Raw genomic sequence first — 16778 nt, forward strand, 5'->3', positions numbered from 1 at the left:
ATGTTTGACAGGTTTGTCGCAACACGTATATCCTAGGTCGAGTCAGTGTTGGTGGTCAATGACGGTTGTGTGACATTAGTACTATTTGACACCGTATAACGCCCCGCCGCAAGGCGGGGTGTGCTTTGGGGGGTTTTCAAAGAAAAATGGTTATGCATATGGTTGTCGTAACGTTGGCTTTGGGGGTTTTCCAAAAAAAAAAAAAACTTTTTTTTACTTTTCACCCAAAAGTATTTCATAAATTACTTTTAACCCAAAACTATTTGTTCTTTTACTTTTAACCCAAAACTTTTTTATCTTTTGCAATCTATCCTCATAACTTTTTTTTTTACTTTCAGCTTTGGTCCTTTATAGTTTTCATTTTCCGCAAATTTTTCGCTTTATGCTTGTTTCTAAACTTTGTGACTTAACACATCTCAACGTGCATCTTTGGTTCAACGTTTTTACGTTTCGTTCTAAATTTTGTGAGTTAACATAACGCAACGTGCGTGTGTGGGTGAACGTTTTTACATCGTCTATTTTTTCCCCGTTTGACAGGTTTAACATAACGTACGGGTCCTAAATCAACTTAGTTATAACTAAACAATCCCTGTCATATTGCGACGGGTCGCAATCCTAGTTTAGTATTAAATAGTACAGTGGCCTCAACTCTAATCCATTTTTTCTTTCTTTTTTTTTTTCTACCAGGAACTACAAGCCAAAAAATGGGTGTCAAAAACAAACTTTTCAATACTAAAACCTGATGATGTTGTAGAATAAATAAATATATATATATATATATATAATATTGTAGCCATCATTATCATTTATATAATATAGATCAAAGTATATAAAACCTTATAATATATTAGTTGGTAATTGTTGATGGACCGATTTACCCTTATTAACTAATAAGGTTTCCTCTTGCGTGTATATAAGGAGATTACTAGAGAGAGATTAAGGGTAGATTATTATAACATCAATCATAAAATCGTCCACTCCTCTCTCTCAATTACTACGAGTTCTTCAACCCTAAATAACTTGTTACTACCATCATTGACAAACATCCTAAAGGGGAACCAGATCAAGCTTACTATCATGTCAAACTCTATGGCTGCATTTGTCTTAGGATTCTCTGCTGGCCTATCTACTGTAACATGTTACATGATTTCCATTATGTGTAAACAGAACTGATCAGCATATGGTATCAGAGCATATGTTGCTCAACCAGTATGCTCAACCAGTTTTGTTTTGCCCTCATTCTTGATTAAAATTGGAAAAACATGTTCTTGTTAAAATCTAATGAAAATCGTTTTAATCAAGTTTATGGTTTTTCGGTTTTAATACATATTATGTTTGAAATTTATAAGTAAACTGTTAAAAATTTTTATTTCGAATGTGTTCTTCATGATGTTCATCATTATTTTTCGAAAACAAACCCTTATTTGGTTCTATGATTCGAATATAATTGTGTTTTTTGGAATTTTTAATACATCTTGTCCCTAAATAATTTTTGAAAACAAATTTGTTAATTAAATCTGCATATTTTTTCAAAATCCTAAGGATTTGGGATAAACTTAAAAGATTTAAACCCAGAAAGGATATATTTGAAATCTATTAATTCTCGAAACAAAATCTTTCTATTGTTGATGCTCTAAGGGATTTGGATGAGGAAGGTGTACCTCGTTTGCATGACCAAGTCTGTCGGACTTCTGTGGCGAGAAAGCAATAAAAGAAACCATCTTTTCTGATGACAAAAAGAAAAAACAGCATGTCATCACTACAAGGTTGCTTATAAAAAGTTGCATTAGCCCTATTTTCTAGTAGTGCATTTACCCACTAAGTGGGCGAGTGCAACTAGGGAAGAAATTGTTGGTTTATCGAATTATGGATGATAGGTATTTCTCCTTTCGCAACCAAGTGTAATAATACTAATGGCGTATGAGTTGTGTGATCCTCATATGTTCTTGGCACCCAAAAGATATATTTTTATAACAAATATTTACATTAAATACAGATAACCTTTTGCAAATAAAAATTAGAACTCACAACCATATTTATGAGGAACATCCGGTATCAATAAATAGTTGTGTTTTATTCAATGAATAGTTTTTTGTGATGTGTGTGTGTGTGTGGGGGGGGGGGTGGGGGGGGGTTTGTATGTATGTATTTATGGTGAGGTTTAAATATGAACTTGTATATTTCATGAGAAACACAAGAACTTTGTTAAAAACCAAATTGAAACCAATCTTTTTACACTGCCATTATTTTTAAAAATACAACATCAAAAATACCGACTTAAATTTACATGTATTCATAAATAAAAAAAATTATACATTTGTAAAAAAATGATAAATACCCACTTAAATTTAATGCTCGAAATCCCTTCCGTTTCTCGGGTTCGCATTCGACAAAAGACACCAACTTCAAAAAATCAGGGTCGAAGCGCCCCGCTTTGGCCAGTTTTTAAATTTCATACTTCATCTTGCTCTTTATATAGGGGAGGATTATCTTGAGAACGCAAAATATTGCGAGAACCGTGTGAACGAATGAAAAAACCAATTAAAACCAATTTTTTTAATACAAACCTCATTGTAATTAAGATACAACATCAAAAAAAAAAAAGAATTTACAATATTAAATAATTTATTTCTCCTTTCAAAATCACTCTTTTTAGATTTTTTACACATGTGTAAATATAACAGATTTACACATGTGTAAATGGCAAAATTACACATGTGTAAATTTTCTTTATTTACGAATTCACGTAAACTAAAACGTGTAAATTAAATTTCTAACATTGTATCTGAATAATAATGATAAGTGTAGAATTTTTTTTAATTTGAATTTTTTTTTACCAAGTTCTCGTGATTTATTCATTTGTTCTCACGGTTCTCACACATGCGAGAACCACATTTATTGCGAAAACCAATGTGAACACAACATAAAATAGCTAAAACAACCTAAAAAAAACCTAACCTCCCCCCCCCCCCCAAAAAAAAAAAAAAAAAAAAAAACCCTAACCCCCCCCCCCCCAAGCTAAATGCTAAAAACTAACCCCTCCCCCCCCCCCTCCAAAAAAAAAACCTAACCCCACCCCACCCCACCCCCCAAGCTAAAATGCTAAAAACTAAACCCACAAAAAACCTAAAAAAATCAATTTTTTTTTTAAATTAATTTTTTTTTGCTACTAAAAGTAGCGATTTTTTTATACAAATGTTAAAAAAAATTTGTGTGTTTTTTAGCTATTTTTAGGTATTTTGGGTTATGTTCACATTGGTTCTTGCGGTTCTAGCGATAAAGGGTGGTTCCTAACGGATCCTTCTCATATATATATATATATATATATATATATATATAGAGGAAGGTTAACGTACATTACGGCTTAACGTACATCACGTACGACAGGTAATTACGCACGTTATAACTCAAAAACCCAAAATCACGCATGTTGAAACACAATAATCACGCATATTGAAAACATTAATCATGCATGTTATAGAACAAATCACACACGTTGTTGTACGTGAAGTACGTTAAGCCATAATGTACGATATACATTCTCTATATATATATATATACATACATATATATATATATATATATATATATATATATATATATATATCTCATATATATATATATATATTATATATGAGAAGGTTCATTTGAGAAGAAATTTAATGTGAGAAGAAAAAGAAGAAAGGGCATATTAGTAAAATACTATTTCATTTATAACTCATATCATTAATTTTTCTCTCTTTAATTAATTAGTCAACTAATCATTAATTATCCAACATATAATCTACAAAACCTACACATATCAAAATTTTCCGACATATACCCTACACATTGTAGAATTTTATCCTACACAGTCAAAATTTATCCTACACACCTCGAAATATATATCCTACACAACTCATATTTTATCCTACACAATTCATAATTTATCCTACACAACTAGTAATTTATTCTACACTTTAAATTAAGTTTTTTATTTGGAAAAAAAGTATATATTTTGAAAAGGAGTTACAAATTTAATTTAGTTAGTTATTAAAAGGGAAGAATACAAATTAATGATTTATGTAAGTTTACCAATATACCCTTATATTAAAATTAAATACAAATATTAAATGAAGTAAAATGAAGCATTCTTATTGGTTGAAACTTCTTCTTTTTTCTTCTTACAAAAAAATTGTTCTCATTTGAACTCTCCACTATATATATATATAAGCCACGATAAATATAGGCTGAAACTATCCACACACCCTATATGTCTATTTGGACACCCTTTGCCTCGTATATGCCTCGTATAGACCTATACGGGGCGTATACGGTTACATCAAACTCAGTGGCTGACTCATGTCAGTTCTGGTTTGTCTGCTCCGATACGCCGCGTATAGGCCTATATGTGGCATATCAGACCCCTCGTATAGGTCTCATATATGACTCATGCCCCATATATGCCACGTATAGGCCAATGTTGGGCGTATATAAGGGTTTTTTTTTACAAACATTTTATACAATGTTAATCCTCTTAGAAAATTTTTATAAAAATATTAGTTTTTTTTACAAACATTTTATACAATATTAGTTTTTTTACAAACTTTTATAAAAATATTAGTTTTTTTACAAACATTTTATACAAAATTAGTTTTTTTACAAACATTTTATACAATATTAGTTTTTTTACAAACATTTTATACAATATGAGTTTTTTTTAATTAATATTAGTGTTATTGATACTAATAAGAGTTTTTTTTATAATTAATATTAGTGTTATTGATATTAATATGAGTTTTTTTTATAATTAATATTGGTGTTATTGATATTAATATGAGTTTTTTATAATTAATATTAGTGTTATCAATATTAATATGAGTATTTTATAAGTTATCAATATTAAAAAGAGAAAACAAAAAAATAATAAAAATATACGCCGCATATAGGGCTAGAATGGGCGTCTAGTGTGGTCCAAAAGACCATTATAGCCCTATTTTGCCCCCAGTCTAGCCCTAACTCAGGGGTAAAATGGTCTTTCTTGTCTATACTCCCCGTATAGGCCTAGATTAGGCGTCTAGTGGTCCAAAAGACCATTATAGCCCTGTTTTGCCCCTAGTCTAGCCCTAAATCAGGGGTAAAATGATCTTTTTTGTCTATACGCCCAGTATAGGCCTATACGAGGCATATACGTGTCATATAAGACAAAATATGACATAATCAGAGATTCTCTTGGAAATTGAAAAAGGTTATACGCGACGTATAGACCTATACGAGGCATATATGAGGGTGTGTGAATAGGCATTTAGGTGTGTGAATATGTAGACCCATAACTATTTAATAGAAAATGATAGTTACCTTTGTAATGGGCATTGAAGAAGGTACTAGAAAATAAATTTCTTAAGAAATCCACTGAGTGTAGGAAATATTCTCCTGTTATTAATTGAAAAGCAGAAAGATCTCCGCCAATTATGTGATTCCACGACTTGTAATAAGAAAGATCTCCACCAATTGTGTGATTTCGCGACTTGTAATAAGCTAAAAGTTCTGGTCGTTCATCATATACGAAACCCGCCCCACACATGTTTATATGATCTCCACAACACATGTCTAGAGTTATGGTAATCCTGTCACCAACTTCCATCTCCTTCTCCCCAAACATCCAGTGGCTTAAAAATGTTGGTAACCCTTCAAGTCCATCTACAGTGACTGATTTAATATAATGCTTGTATATCCAGGTACGCTTCTTTGTAATATTTTTAATTTTGATGATGGGCAATTCAATTTCACACAAACTCAATACATAGCAGAAATTCAGTCCTTTAAGCAGGCCATAATGTGATGGAATGGTAATTGATAGAGATGGCTCATTGCTTATATGCGTAATCCCGCCTTGCATTCGCATCGAAGTATAAATGGTGCTGAATATTCCAAATTCATAATACATCTGCACAAAATGTAATTATTAATCAGCATAAACGTATATTATATACATATCCACACAAAGATTGATAGTTAATTAGGGAAAACCTGGATTTGAGATTTCTTTTGTCCTCTATAATTATAATTCGTTACTACGAACTTATTTCCGTTAATAAACAGTGATCCCCAGCCCAAACTACATAATACCGCTGGCTTAACACATACCAGAGGTTGGATTTTGATCATCCCTTCAATTTCAAACGAAGAAGGTGCTAATATATTCATGTCAGCTATAAACTCGAGCGGGGCCATTTCTGGATCAAAGGCAATTTTCCGTAGCAAATGTTTATAATCAGTATTCCAAAAACTGTTATAAAGATTCAATTGTCTTAAGGTACATGGAGGATGCTCGACTGACTTAAGCTTTAGACAATTGCTCATACCCAGTGTCTCAAGCCTAGGAAGGGTTCTCACACAATTGGGCAGGGAAACAATGGGATTGCCGTCCAAACATAAATCCTTTAACATGGATAGGCAACTGAAGTCCATGGGAAATGCTTCATTGGACAAATTATTATGTGCAAGCGACAACCTAACTAATGAGCTCGGTAAAGATATCACAACAAACTTCGGTATAGTCTCCACAATGGAGTATAACTTTTGTGAGTTTAAGCTAACGATCTTAGCCCCAAACACTTCCGATGAATCCATTATCGTTTTCTTTGTTGGAAGTTCAGCAAGATCACAACCATCTAGTAATAATTTTGTGACCTTCTTTAACCGACCTATCGTTTCTGGGACGTTTTTAAGCTTTTTGCAGTAACTCAGATCAATGTAGACAAGTTCAACACATTGGTCGACTGATTCACAGATATCAGTCAAACCTGTGCATTTTATTACAATTAACCTCTGAAGTGCAGGGAGTTCCGAAAAACCACCGATTCTACTGAGATGTTCAGAGAAACTCAAAGTAAGAAACTTCAATGATCCAAGCAACCTTTTGTCTGTTGAGCACGAATAGGTTACCTATAGACACGGAGATATGTAAACATTTTAGTAAACTTTATTAACCTAGCATGGAAGGATATTAAAAGTAGATGCTTTAAATTTCTTACCTTTTGCCTCTTTGCAGGTGGTTGTGGGTTACTATAAGACATGTCAAAATATTCAATATTGCTATAGGACATGTCAAGAGCAACCAGATTCTCCATTGGTAAGTCTAAAGGTATAGACTTTAAAGGGAACCCATGCATACACAACCATCTTATTTTTTTAGGAAAGTTCCTATAACACCCACTGAGTTGCACAAAATTGAGTTCTAGTAGCATTAGGCTAGGCATCTTACTCAATGCAGACGTCTCTAACTCAACTGATCCACATAACATCTCTCTCTCAAGCATTTTCATGTCTAGGACGAGGCCCTTAATATTTCTTGTACCCTAAGAACAAAGCGTAAAAGATCAAAAACTGTAAGTAAATTTTCAATTTTTTTTATGAAAAGACTTGTAATTTGCACCCGTTATTAAAAGTATACAAGGCTTCTTAACTACCTTGTTTTCTTCCAACACATTGAATGACTCCTCATAACACCATAATCGACTGCGCTCCTCTGTCCTGTTAGGTGATTCTCGACGTACTACATCTCTTCCCATCTCCTGAATCAATTGATGCATCATTAAAATGTTATCTTGGTCGATCGTAAGAAGGCATCTATCAATGAGATTTCTGATCCCTGTAGTGCGGATACCACATGACTCCAATATTGTTTCAGCAAAGACTTTGTCTTTCTGAACGAAAAAACAAGCAATATGCTTAAACAATTCCTTATCATTGTTGGATTGCATAGAGTCCAAGCTAACCTTCAAGGCGTTCATAATGTGTGAATCAGTTTCTTTTTTCAGCCCAATTATATAACCCTCCCATTCAGCTACTGTTTTATTACATAGAGACTCGCCCAAAACTTTAAGAGCCAAAGGATGTCCTTTACAATACGCCATAAGTTGTTTTGAAACATCTTCATAACCGTCATTGGGACAGTTGCTCATGAATGCATGATGACTTAAAAGTCGTAATGCTGCTTCCTTATGTAGGCCTTTAAGTAACAACTTTGTATGCTTTGGTTTAACTAACAAGTTGATTGGTGCATATTTCTCTATCAATGATGCATCTTTGGTGGTTATTATGATTTTGCTCCCCGGATAAAAACCTTTCTTTCCAAGTAATGCGTACAACTGGTCGACAGTATCAATATTATCAAGAACTATAAACACCTTCTTACGAGTTAATCCGTTCTCGATCATAGATGTGTATGCCAAGCTATTATTTACTTGAATCTGATTTGTTTTTGAAATGTCACCAAAAAGCTGTTTTTGTAGGTCAGATAGTCCGTTTAGTGTGGCACATTTCTCTCCGACGCATTCGATAAAGCTGCTTTTAGCAAATAAACGATAATGTGACCCATGGACATATCTGGCTAAAGATGTCTTGCCAATCCCGCCCATACCCAAAATAGTGAGAATGTCTGCGTTATGCGAGGATCCATCTTTCAACCATGAAGTAATGAATTCAATGGAATCTTCCATCCCAAAAAGTAATGGTAGCGTACATTGTAAGGATCCAGCTAACCTGCGGTGGATGTTTCTTACAATCTCCCCGATAAACTCTGTCTCTTTCCTGAGATTGAATGGTTTTCAGTGAGAATCATAAAACCAAACAAACTAGATTCAAATTCTTGAAAGTTTGAACTATTTCTGGTTACCATACTCGACAATTGTTTCAAGCAAGTTTCATCTTCGTTATATGTTTGTAGTATTTAGCCATGTATGCATTGAATTTTGTTAAAATATTATATTATCTCATCTCCTACTGTCCAGTGGTCTCATATTCATGATATTGTAATCTAAATAAGAAGTTTTACATTTCTTATTCATTCATCGTTATCAACGTTGAAAAGTAATATAGAGGCAACTACATATATAGGTGCACAAAATAACCGGTTAATTAACGGTAACCGGTTATTAACAGAAATCATAACATACATGAAAACCAACAGTTAGTGTACACACAGTAATTAACAAACATTCATTCATTCGGACACACGACCAATCACCAGCAAAACAAAATGCTCAAGCCACTCACCAACCCCAGCAAACGACATCAAGCCACATAACAACGGCAGGAGGAACAACTCGATATAAAACACCACCCGTCTTACAATAAACGACTAATACAAAATCGGTAATATTTCAAAAATTATCGACTGATACAAAGTCTATGTGTTAACAGTAACTAAGATTAACAAATTGTGATGACCAAACTATGCGTTAATCATTCAACATAATTAGTTAAACTAAATCATAAAAACGTTGAAATAATAATCAAAATCCAATAAAAAAACAACCCCTCAGTAGACAAAATAACTCGCAAATCATGATTGAAGATGAATTTGCCCTAATTAAAAAATATGTTAACAAAATCAGTTCTGCAATCATAGATATCAAAAGCAAGAACATATGCAGCAAACATTTAAAATCATAGTGATACCTATTGCAACATGAAAAGATCAATTGGTAGCCATATGAAATCGAGCAAACTAAAATCATGTAGTCATACGAAACTGAACAAACAAAAATCAATGGGTAAAATATAAATTGAGCAAAATCGAAGAGAAAAAGAACCTTAATCGAGCAGGATTGAAGAGGAAGAATGCGAAGAATGGTTTCTTGATCGATGAAGTTAATGAAGTTAAGATTGAAGAAGATAACCCAGTTGTTCACCCGTGGTTTCTTTTTTTTTCAACCCTAACTGACACATCCTAGTTTTCTCAACCCTGTTTGACCTGTAGATAAAACTCTTATTTTTTAAATAAACCCATTTTGACCCTCTTAACTAAACTTCCTCATTCAAATTCACCCAATGTAATTTAAAAAAGACCCAGACTGACCCATTGTATGTCTTTTGGGTCAGAATTGCCCCTCATAATGGTGGTAGCGGGGTTGAGGAATCTGGTGGTAGTGGTCAGGTATAGTGCAGGATTGCAGGTGGCGGTTGTAGAATTTGAAAACCGAAAGGTTTTTAATGTCAATACGTTGATCTTGTTAATCTACATCGGCTGTTCTTGCTAGAATATCAAATTTGAAGATGTGTGTTTTAATCAAATGCAATAATATGTAGTGTCTCAAAAAGACTCAAAAAGAAACCAGTTATTTCCTTGGTTTTAAAAAGCGAGAGGCGCACAAAAGCGACAGGGTCAAAACATGAGGCGCGAAGCGCAAAGCGCAAAAGCGTTGGGCCTTTCGTACCCGAGGCGCAAGAAGATTATATAAATTCTTATATATATCCCATATATTTTTAGCATCCCTTATCCAAAATATAGTTATAACTAAGGTTTATATATGATTTTACCTACATGTCCAAGCCAAAAAACCTATTGTCCAACACTTTCATGCATAAAAACAACATAGAAACACCCAAAATACATAACGCGCGCGCCTCAGACCTCAAAAACCCCAAAAAATGCGCTTTGCGTTTTTTGGAAATAGTGTGCCTTAGATGCCATGAGGCGCTGAGACCTGCGCCTTAGTGCGCCTCGCGCCTCATGCGCGCTTTTTAAAACACAGGTTATTTCACCGTGAATGTTTATTGATGGACCTCCAAAATTTAAGGGATGAAAGGGTGATAAAAGCCATTGACGGCTGATGTAGTTACTGGTGTTTCAGAGAGGGGGGAGGGGGGTTGAAGAAGATGATGGGGGTGGACCTATCTTCTTTTGTTTCTTATATTTTTTACTTTTAGTTTTTTAATTGTTGAGGCCAATTTGGTCATTTAACATCAACTTAACTGAGAAATTTAATAGAGGTTAGTGATAAGAACCAACCGAGTGCAAAAATTACAACTATTAGGACCTACTCTATAGTTATTGAACCATTAGAACCAAGTCTGCAATTTTCACAAACCACAAAGACCAACCAGGCATTTAACTCTTTTTGAATTGAAGTGGCAAAAATGACGTAAACTCAGGAACCATTTTAGCATTTTACTCTTTGATTTAAGAGCAAAATAAAATTTCAAATTTCAGCAACTAGATCAAAAATTATTGAATCTGCGATTGGTTAAATCACCTAGTTACACTAAATTAAATAATATCCAGTAACTTATTATTTACTATATACTTTAGGAGTAACATGCCCGAATGGTCTTAGTGGTTTTGTAAAATAACACCTATAGTTCTCAACTTTTGAAAATTACACCGGTGCTCCCTGTGATTTACCTTTTTGTTACTCGGATGGTCCCTGGAGTGGATGGCGATTAGTTTTCTCCGTTAAGTCAATTTGAAATTACAAAATTATCCTTGCTTTTATTAAAATAGAAGAAAAAATATTCACACACATACACACACACACACTCTCTCTCTCTCTCTCTCTAAAACACACACACACTGATTATCTCAACTCTATCTCTCTCTCAGGCAAACCCCCACCACCACCTGCCGCCACCAGCACCACCACTCCCACACCGGTGGTGATCATATTATATGCCGGAACCCTATATATGATTGATTGGCAGACAAAATTTGGATCTCCGCCACCGCGGTGGTTCCGATGAAGAAGACAGGAGCCATTAGGAGTCACCGATGGCTTCAAAGAGAGAAAGAGAGAGAGAGAGTGTGTGGGTGATGGAGACGGTGACATGGCGGTTCTGGTTGGAGGCAGTGGTGGTTGAAGTTGTTGTTGGAGATAGTGAAGGTTTTGTGGTGGTTGTGGTAAAAAGTGATTTTGATCTGGATTTACTTTATCACGTACATAGTAGTTTTGGTATATTTCATTGATTTTGAATTTTGTTAGTTGATTGTTGTTGTGGAGGTTGAAGGTGGAGTGGTGGAGTGACGGTGGTGGTGATGGTGATGGTGGTGTTGTTGTGGTGGTGGTGGTGGAGGATAAAGTAGGTTGTGGGTGGGTCCCATAAATAAACTAAAAGTCTTTTTTTTTTAAAAAAAAGATTAAATTGTTTTTTTAATTTTTAGAGGTAATTTTGTCATTTTACTTCTACTTAACAGAGAAAACTAACCTCCATCCACTCTAGAGACTATCCGAATAACAAACTGTCAAATCACAGAGCTACAGATGTAATTTCCAAAAGTTGAAAACTAAAGGTGTTATTTTAACAAACCATAAGTACTATCCGTGCATTTTACTATAAACTTTAGTATAGATATACAGATATACACTAAAGATGAGTCTATAAATAAAAGTAAGAATGAAGGAAGACACCCATCACTGATAAACTTGGTTTAGGGGTGATTTTTCCAATATAATTTTATGTAATGAGAGATAATTATAAACTTAAGAAAATGGTTTACCTGCCTTTGGCGTCCATCCCTTTTAACTGAGCGACTTCTATAAGCGCTTTGTTCCATCGATCAATTTTTTTAGCCAGCAGACTTCTTTTCTCAGTGTCCACTTCTGCCTCCATTCTCTGTCTATGTACTGCCATCGCAACTCCGAAGCTACGTTCTTGCTTCCTGACATGAGTCGGCTCCACATGATAGAAGATAGGGATAACCAGTTGATCCGCGGTCAAACGTTGCTCAAGGATCAACACAAGTTCATCAAGACACCATGTTGAAGAAGCGTAATTTGTGGACAGCACTATAATAGAAGACCTGGATGATTTAATCGCCCACTCCAATTCCGGTCGCAGGTCTTCTCCGGTCTCTATCTCGTCATCATCCAAAAAGGTTTTGAGATTAGCTTCCAGGAGGGCGTTGTGGAGGTGATCAACGAAGCTGAGACGGGTATCAACACCTCGAAAACTTAAAAATACGTCATATGATGAAGAGTCTTTGAGAATTTCCATTGTTATGAATCGCAACTGGGAAGCGATGAGTGGGCTGATAGATGAAGGGTTTCAATTATTATAAATCCAGTGTTTTGTGGTGACTGAAATCAAGAAGTAAACGTCAACAATACTTTTGATGAGGAAAATGCGTGGAAATTTACATACTACAAAAAATAAAAATATTAATATCAAATGTATGGTACGTATTAAAAGGAAATAAAACAAACAATGTGATTTTAGTTCATATGGTTTGGTTCATTTTATCATTTTAGTTTAAAAGTTTAACTTTTTGTTTGTGGGTCTAAAAAGGTTTTACCATTGTCATTTTAGTCTATTCGGTTAACTTCATTCCTTTATTTTGTTAACAAGAAGGGTAATTCGATCATTTTATATGTAATTCTGTTAACTATAAAGGCAATTCAGCCATATAAGATGACCGAATTGCCTTTCTCGTTAACAGAAAAAATGGATGAAATTAACCCAGTGGACTAAAAGGGCAATGGTGAAACCTTTTTAGACCCACAGACGAAAAATGAAACCTTTGGACTAAGGTAGTAAAATGACCCAAACCACATGGACTAAAATGACATTTAACTTTAATATATGTAAGTTGTTTATATGTTATTAGTAACTTTTTACTTAGAATTGTTCTTTTTTAACTTAAGGAATTAAAAAATATTACTCGTGTTGATTATTTACCATAAAATAAAGTATTAGAGGAATATCATAAAAATATTCTTTAAACAGACGGAGCTACTAGGTGCTTGTATGAATTATAATACAATTTATTGTTTTGCATTCTTATTATACAAGAAAATGTAAAAAACGATAACGCTAAAATTCGTTGTTCTTCAAAAAACCTTTCAATGCCGATGCATTAAATTGTTGGTTTTTTTATTATCCATGAGATTTATCTTTACAATATAATGTAGCACACGTAAAATAACAAAAATACAATATTTGACTAACTTTTTTATAGGTGATGAGGAAAGAACTTTATATCACACATTTCAGATTGTATAGTATGATATGTATTACCTTATACATATAGGGTAGGGTTCAGCTACAAAGTCCATTTTTCCTACAAAGTGTACAAAGTCATAAAACACCACAATTTCAGGCATAAAACACACTCAAAACCCACAAATAACAGAGTGAAGATCACTAAAACACAATATCTAAACCCTAACAATCCATAGAAACTTCAAATACATCATCATAGAACTATGAATATAAAACACAACATGATAATCAACATAAGACACACTAATATTAGTCATTCGATAATCAAAACCTTATCATTCAAAACACAACACAAAACAAAACCCACAAGTATGACATTTTAGTAATCTTCACTTTGTTATTTGTGGGTTTTGACTGTGTTCTATGGCTGAAATTGTGGTGTTTTATGACTTTGTACACTTTGTAGGAAAAATGGACTTTGTAGCCAACTCCCACACATACATATATACATTATTAATGTGTTTTCTAACTTTAAATTTTCAAAAAAAAAAATATTTATTGTAGTTTGTACCCCCGACAATGCTTAAACCAACGTTGTCGAGAGGCATAAATTTAAAATGCTGTTATTCGATTATCATAGATCTAATATGATACCATAACAATAAATTCTAACAAGATATTATCATCAATTTTTTGGAAATCTTTATGTATGATCTACAAAATAGTACACGTGCAACACCATTTACCAATAAAAACAATATTTACAAATTTATGAATTCTTCATATATTTTCTTAATACATTTATTATATTCTCACGGAGTCCGTAGCTTAATCCTAATAAATTGTAGGTATCTCAGTTATCTAAAATTATGTGTAATCTCAATTACTTATAGCTTCAAAGTATATACAAGTTTTATTTGTTATACCCCTGTGTTACATGGGAAATAACCTAGTGTATTTCTAAGCAAAAATATAACGCCTGCTTTACCAATTGTAGAGTGAGCGTTTTAATAATCATAATCTTGTTATTAGAGGGGGCAATCTTGACCCAAAGCCTTCAAAGTGGATAAGTTTTGGTTGCTTTTAAAATTATATGGGTTGGTTTGGGTAAGATATTTTAACTAAATGGGTCACCATAGGTCACTTGAAATTCCATCTTGTTATTTTCGGGTCAAAGCGGGTCGACAACATTGAAGAAATGGGTCGATGTGGTTACGACACGAAACGGGTTTTAGATCGGAATGGGTTCAGTTCAAATTGAGTTTCGGGCCGAGACGGGTTTTGGCATGACGCAGGTTTTGGATCGGAACGGGTTCGGTTCGAGTCGGTTTTCGGGCCGACACGGGTTTCTGCATGGGACATGTTTCGGATCGCAACAGGTTTTGGGCCGACACGACTTTCCGCACGAGACAGTTTCGTACCGTTTCGACGCGTACCGTTTCGAATCGAACTGTTTCGACCCTTACCGTTTCAACCAGTACTGTTTCGAATCGAACTGTTTCGACCAGTACCGTTTCGACCAGGGCGTCTCCGAAAATCACAAAAAAAAATTGGCTCTGTTCGAGATAAAAAAAAAAAAAAAATTTGGGCCATATTCGCAAATCTTCATATAATATAAACTTATCAATCAGTCAATCAAATAACCCATAATACTACGATAATTGTTATCAAATAGATAAAACAAATTAACAAAAATAGTGTAGCAGAAATGATTGAACTTACTTGCTAAGCGAAAAGTGTGGTTCTTCTAGCGTTTTTTTGAAGCAAAGCTCTCGATCAACTCTTTGTTTCCCTCGTCCCTCCTATGCGTGTGCCATATCAAATCACTGGGCTCTTATTTTTTTGTAATTGGGCCTATTTCAATTGATTGCAACAATGCAACCGTCTGGCCTATTCAAACTTACATAATTTATTTCTAATAAAAACATACAGAATCTTTTTAAAATATATATACAGAATTTTCGTTTTTTTTGGGCCCATACCAGTTTGGGCCCTGTGCACAGGCCCATTCTGCACCTTGGCTTAGCCAGCCCTGGTTTCGACCCGTACCATTTCGACCAGTATCGTTTCGACCAGTACCGTTTCGACCAGATACTGTTTCGAATCGAACCGTTTCGACACGAACCGTTTCAACGCGAACCGTTTCGACGCGAACCGTTTCGACCCGTACCGTTTCGACGCGAACCGTTTCGACCAGCAGACGATTTAGTGAAATATGTATGCTTTCAAGGTTTGAAAACAATTTTGTTTTTATATACGTGGCTCACGTATGAACCATCAGACGATTTCGAAAATATTATAAAACTCATTTTTAAGGGTTTTATGATTCTTGCGAAATTCATTTAGTGAAGGATGGAACAGGAGACGAACCTGTTTATTTCAAAAAACACATAAAAGATCTTATTTGAAGTAAGTTAGCATAGAATAGAGAGGAAGGGAAACAAAGAGTGGATCTTAATCCAAATAAAAAAAATATTGGATTTAAATAATCCAAGTACATTATTCGAAGGTTACCAACCCGGACCCATTTTAACCCGACAAAATTGCCCCTTGATGTACAATCACTTTTTTTTAAACATTTTTTTACCCAACCCGACCCGAAACCCGTTCTGACCCGAACCCGCTCCGACCCGAACCCGTTTTGACCAGAACCCATTTTGACCAGAACCCATTTTGACCAGAACCCATTTTGACCCGAACCCGTTTCGACCCAAACCAAAACAACCCTTTTCTAATTGACCCGTTTTACCCGAACCCGTTTTGACCCATGACCCGACCAATAAGAATATAATGAATAATACGCATGAATACGTAAATTTCGCTTTATTGTGAAAACCAAAGGATGCAACATCCGGGCGGAAGTGGGTGGTGGTGCAAGGAGAAGTTGACGGTCGTGTTACAGATCGACTTCATTAGACATTGCATCAATGATACTCTTCTTGAAGTTATGTAAAGATCAGATGTCACCTTGAGTATCAACAAAACTTTTGAAAGAACCCTAAGATGATCTTGTCCCCATCAAAAAGAGTAGATATTGACATTTGAACCATGCTAGTTAAAATCCTTGATTATATTTT

At 34.4% G+C, this 16778-nt stretch overlaps 1 protein-coding gene across 8 annotated transcripts in view; it reads right to left on the minus strand.

Annotated features, from left to right (window-relative positions):
* LOC110936178 (disease resistance protein RUN1) overlaps nucleotides 1-12854 on the minus strand; it is a 31187-nt gene extending 18333 nt beyond the window's left edge. For 6 of the 8 annotated variants that reach the window (XR_004891609.1, XR_004891610.1, XM_035989163.1 and 3 more), the window contains exons 1-6: nucleotides 12260-12841; nucleotides 7452-8574; nucleotides 7017-7340; nucleotides 6010-6927; nucleotides 5338-5926; nucleotides 1662-1726 (exon numbers count right to left, since the gene is read on the minus strand). Coding sequence is in view for 6 of the 8 variants with exons in the window: in XM_035989163.1 (XP_035845056.1) it covers nucleotides 1662-1726; nucleotides 5338-5926; nucleotides 6010-6927; nucleotides 7017-7340; nucleotides 7452-8574; nucleotides 12260-12756 (3516 nt within the window). In the remaining 2 variants the exon portion in view is untranslated. Of the gene's footprint in view, nucleotides 1-1661; nucleotides 1727-5337; nucleotides 5927-6009; nucleotides 6928-7016; nucleotides 7341-7451; nucleotides 8575-9578; nucleotides 9740-12259 lie in introns of all 8 variants that reach the window. The other 2 variants (XM_022178521.2, XM_022178519.2) reach the window with 2 other exon arrangements.
* Nucleotides 12855-16778: the final 3924 nt, after the last annotated feature.

Source organism: Helianthus annuus, chromosome 4 (genome assembly GCF_002127325.2).
Source record: "Helianthus annuus cultivar XRQ/B chromosome 4, HanXRQr2.0-SUNRISE, whole genome shotgun sequence".
Taxonomy (NCBI): Eukaryota; Viridiplantae; Streptophyta; class Magnoliopsida; order Asterales; family Asteraceae; genus Helianthus; species Helianthus annuus.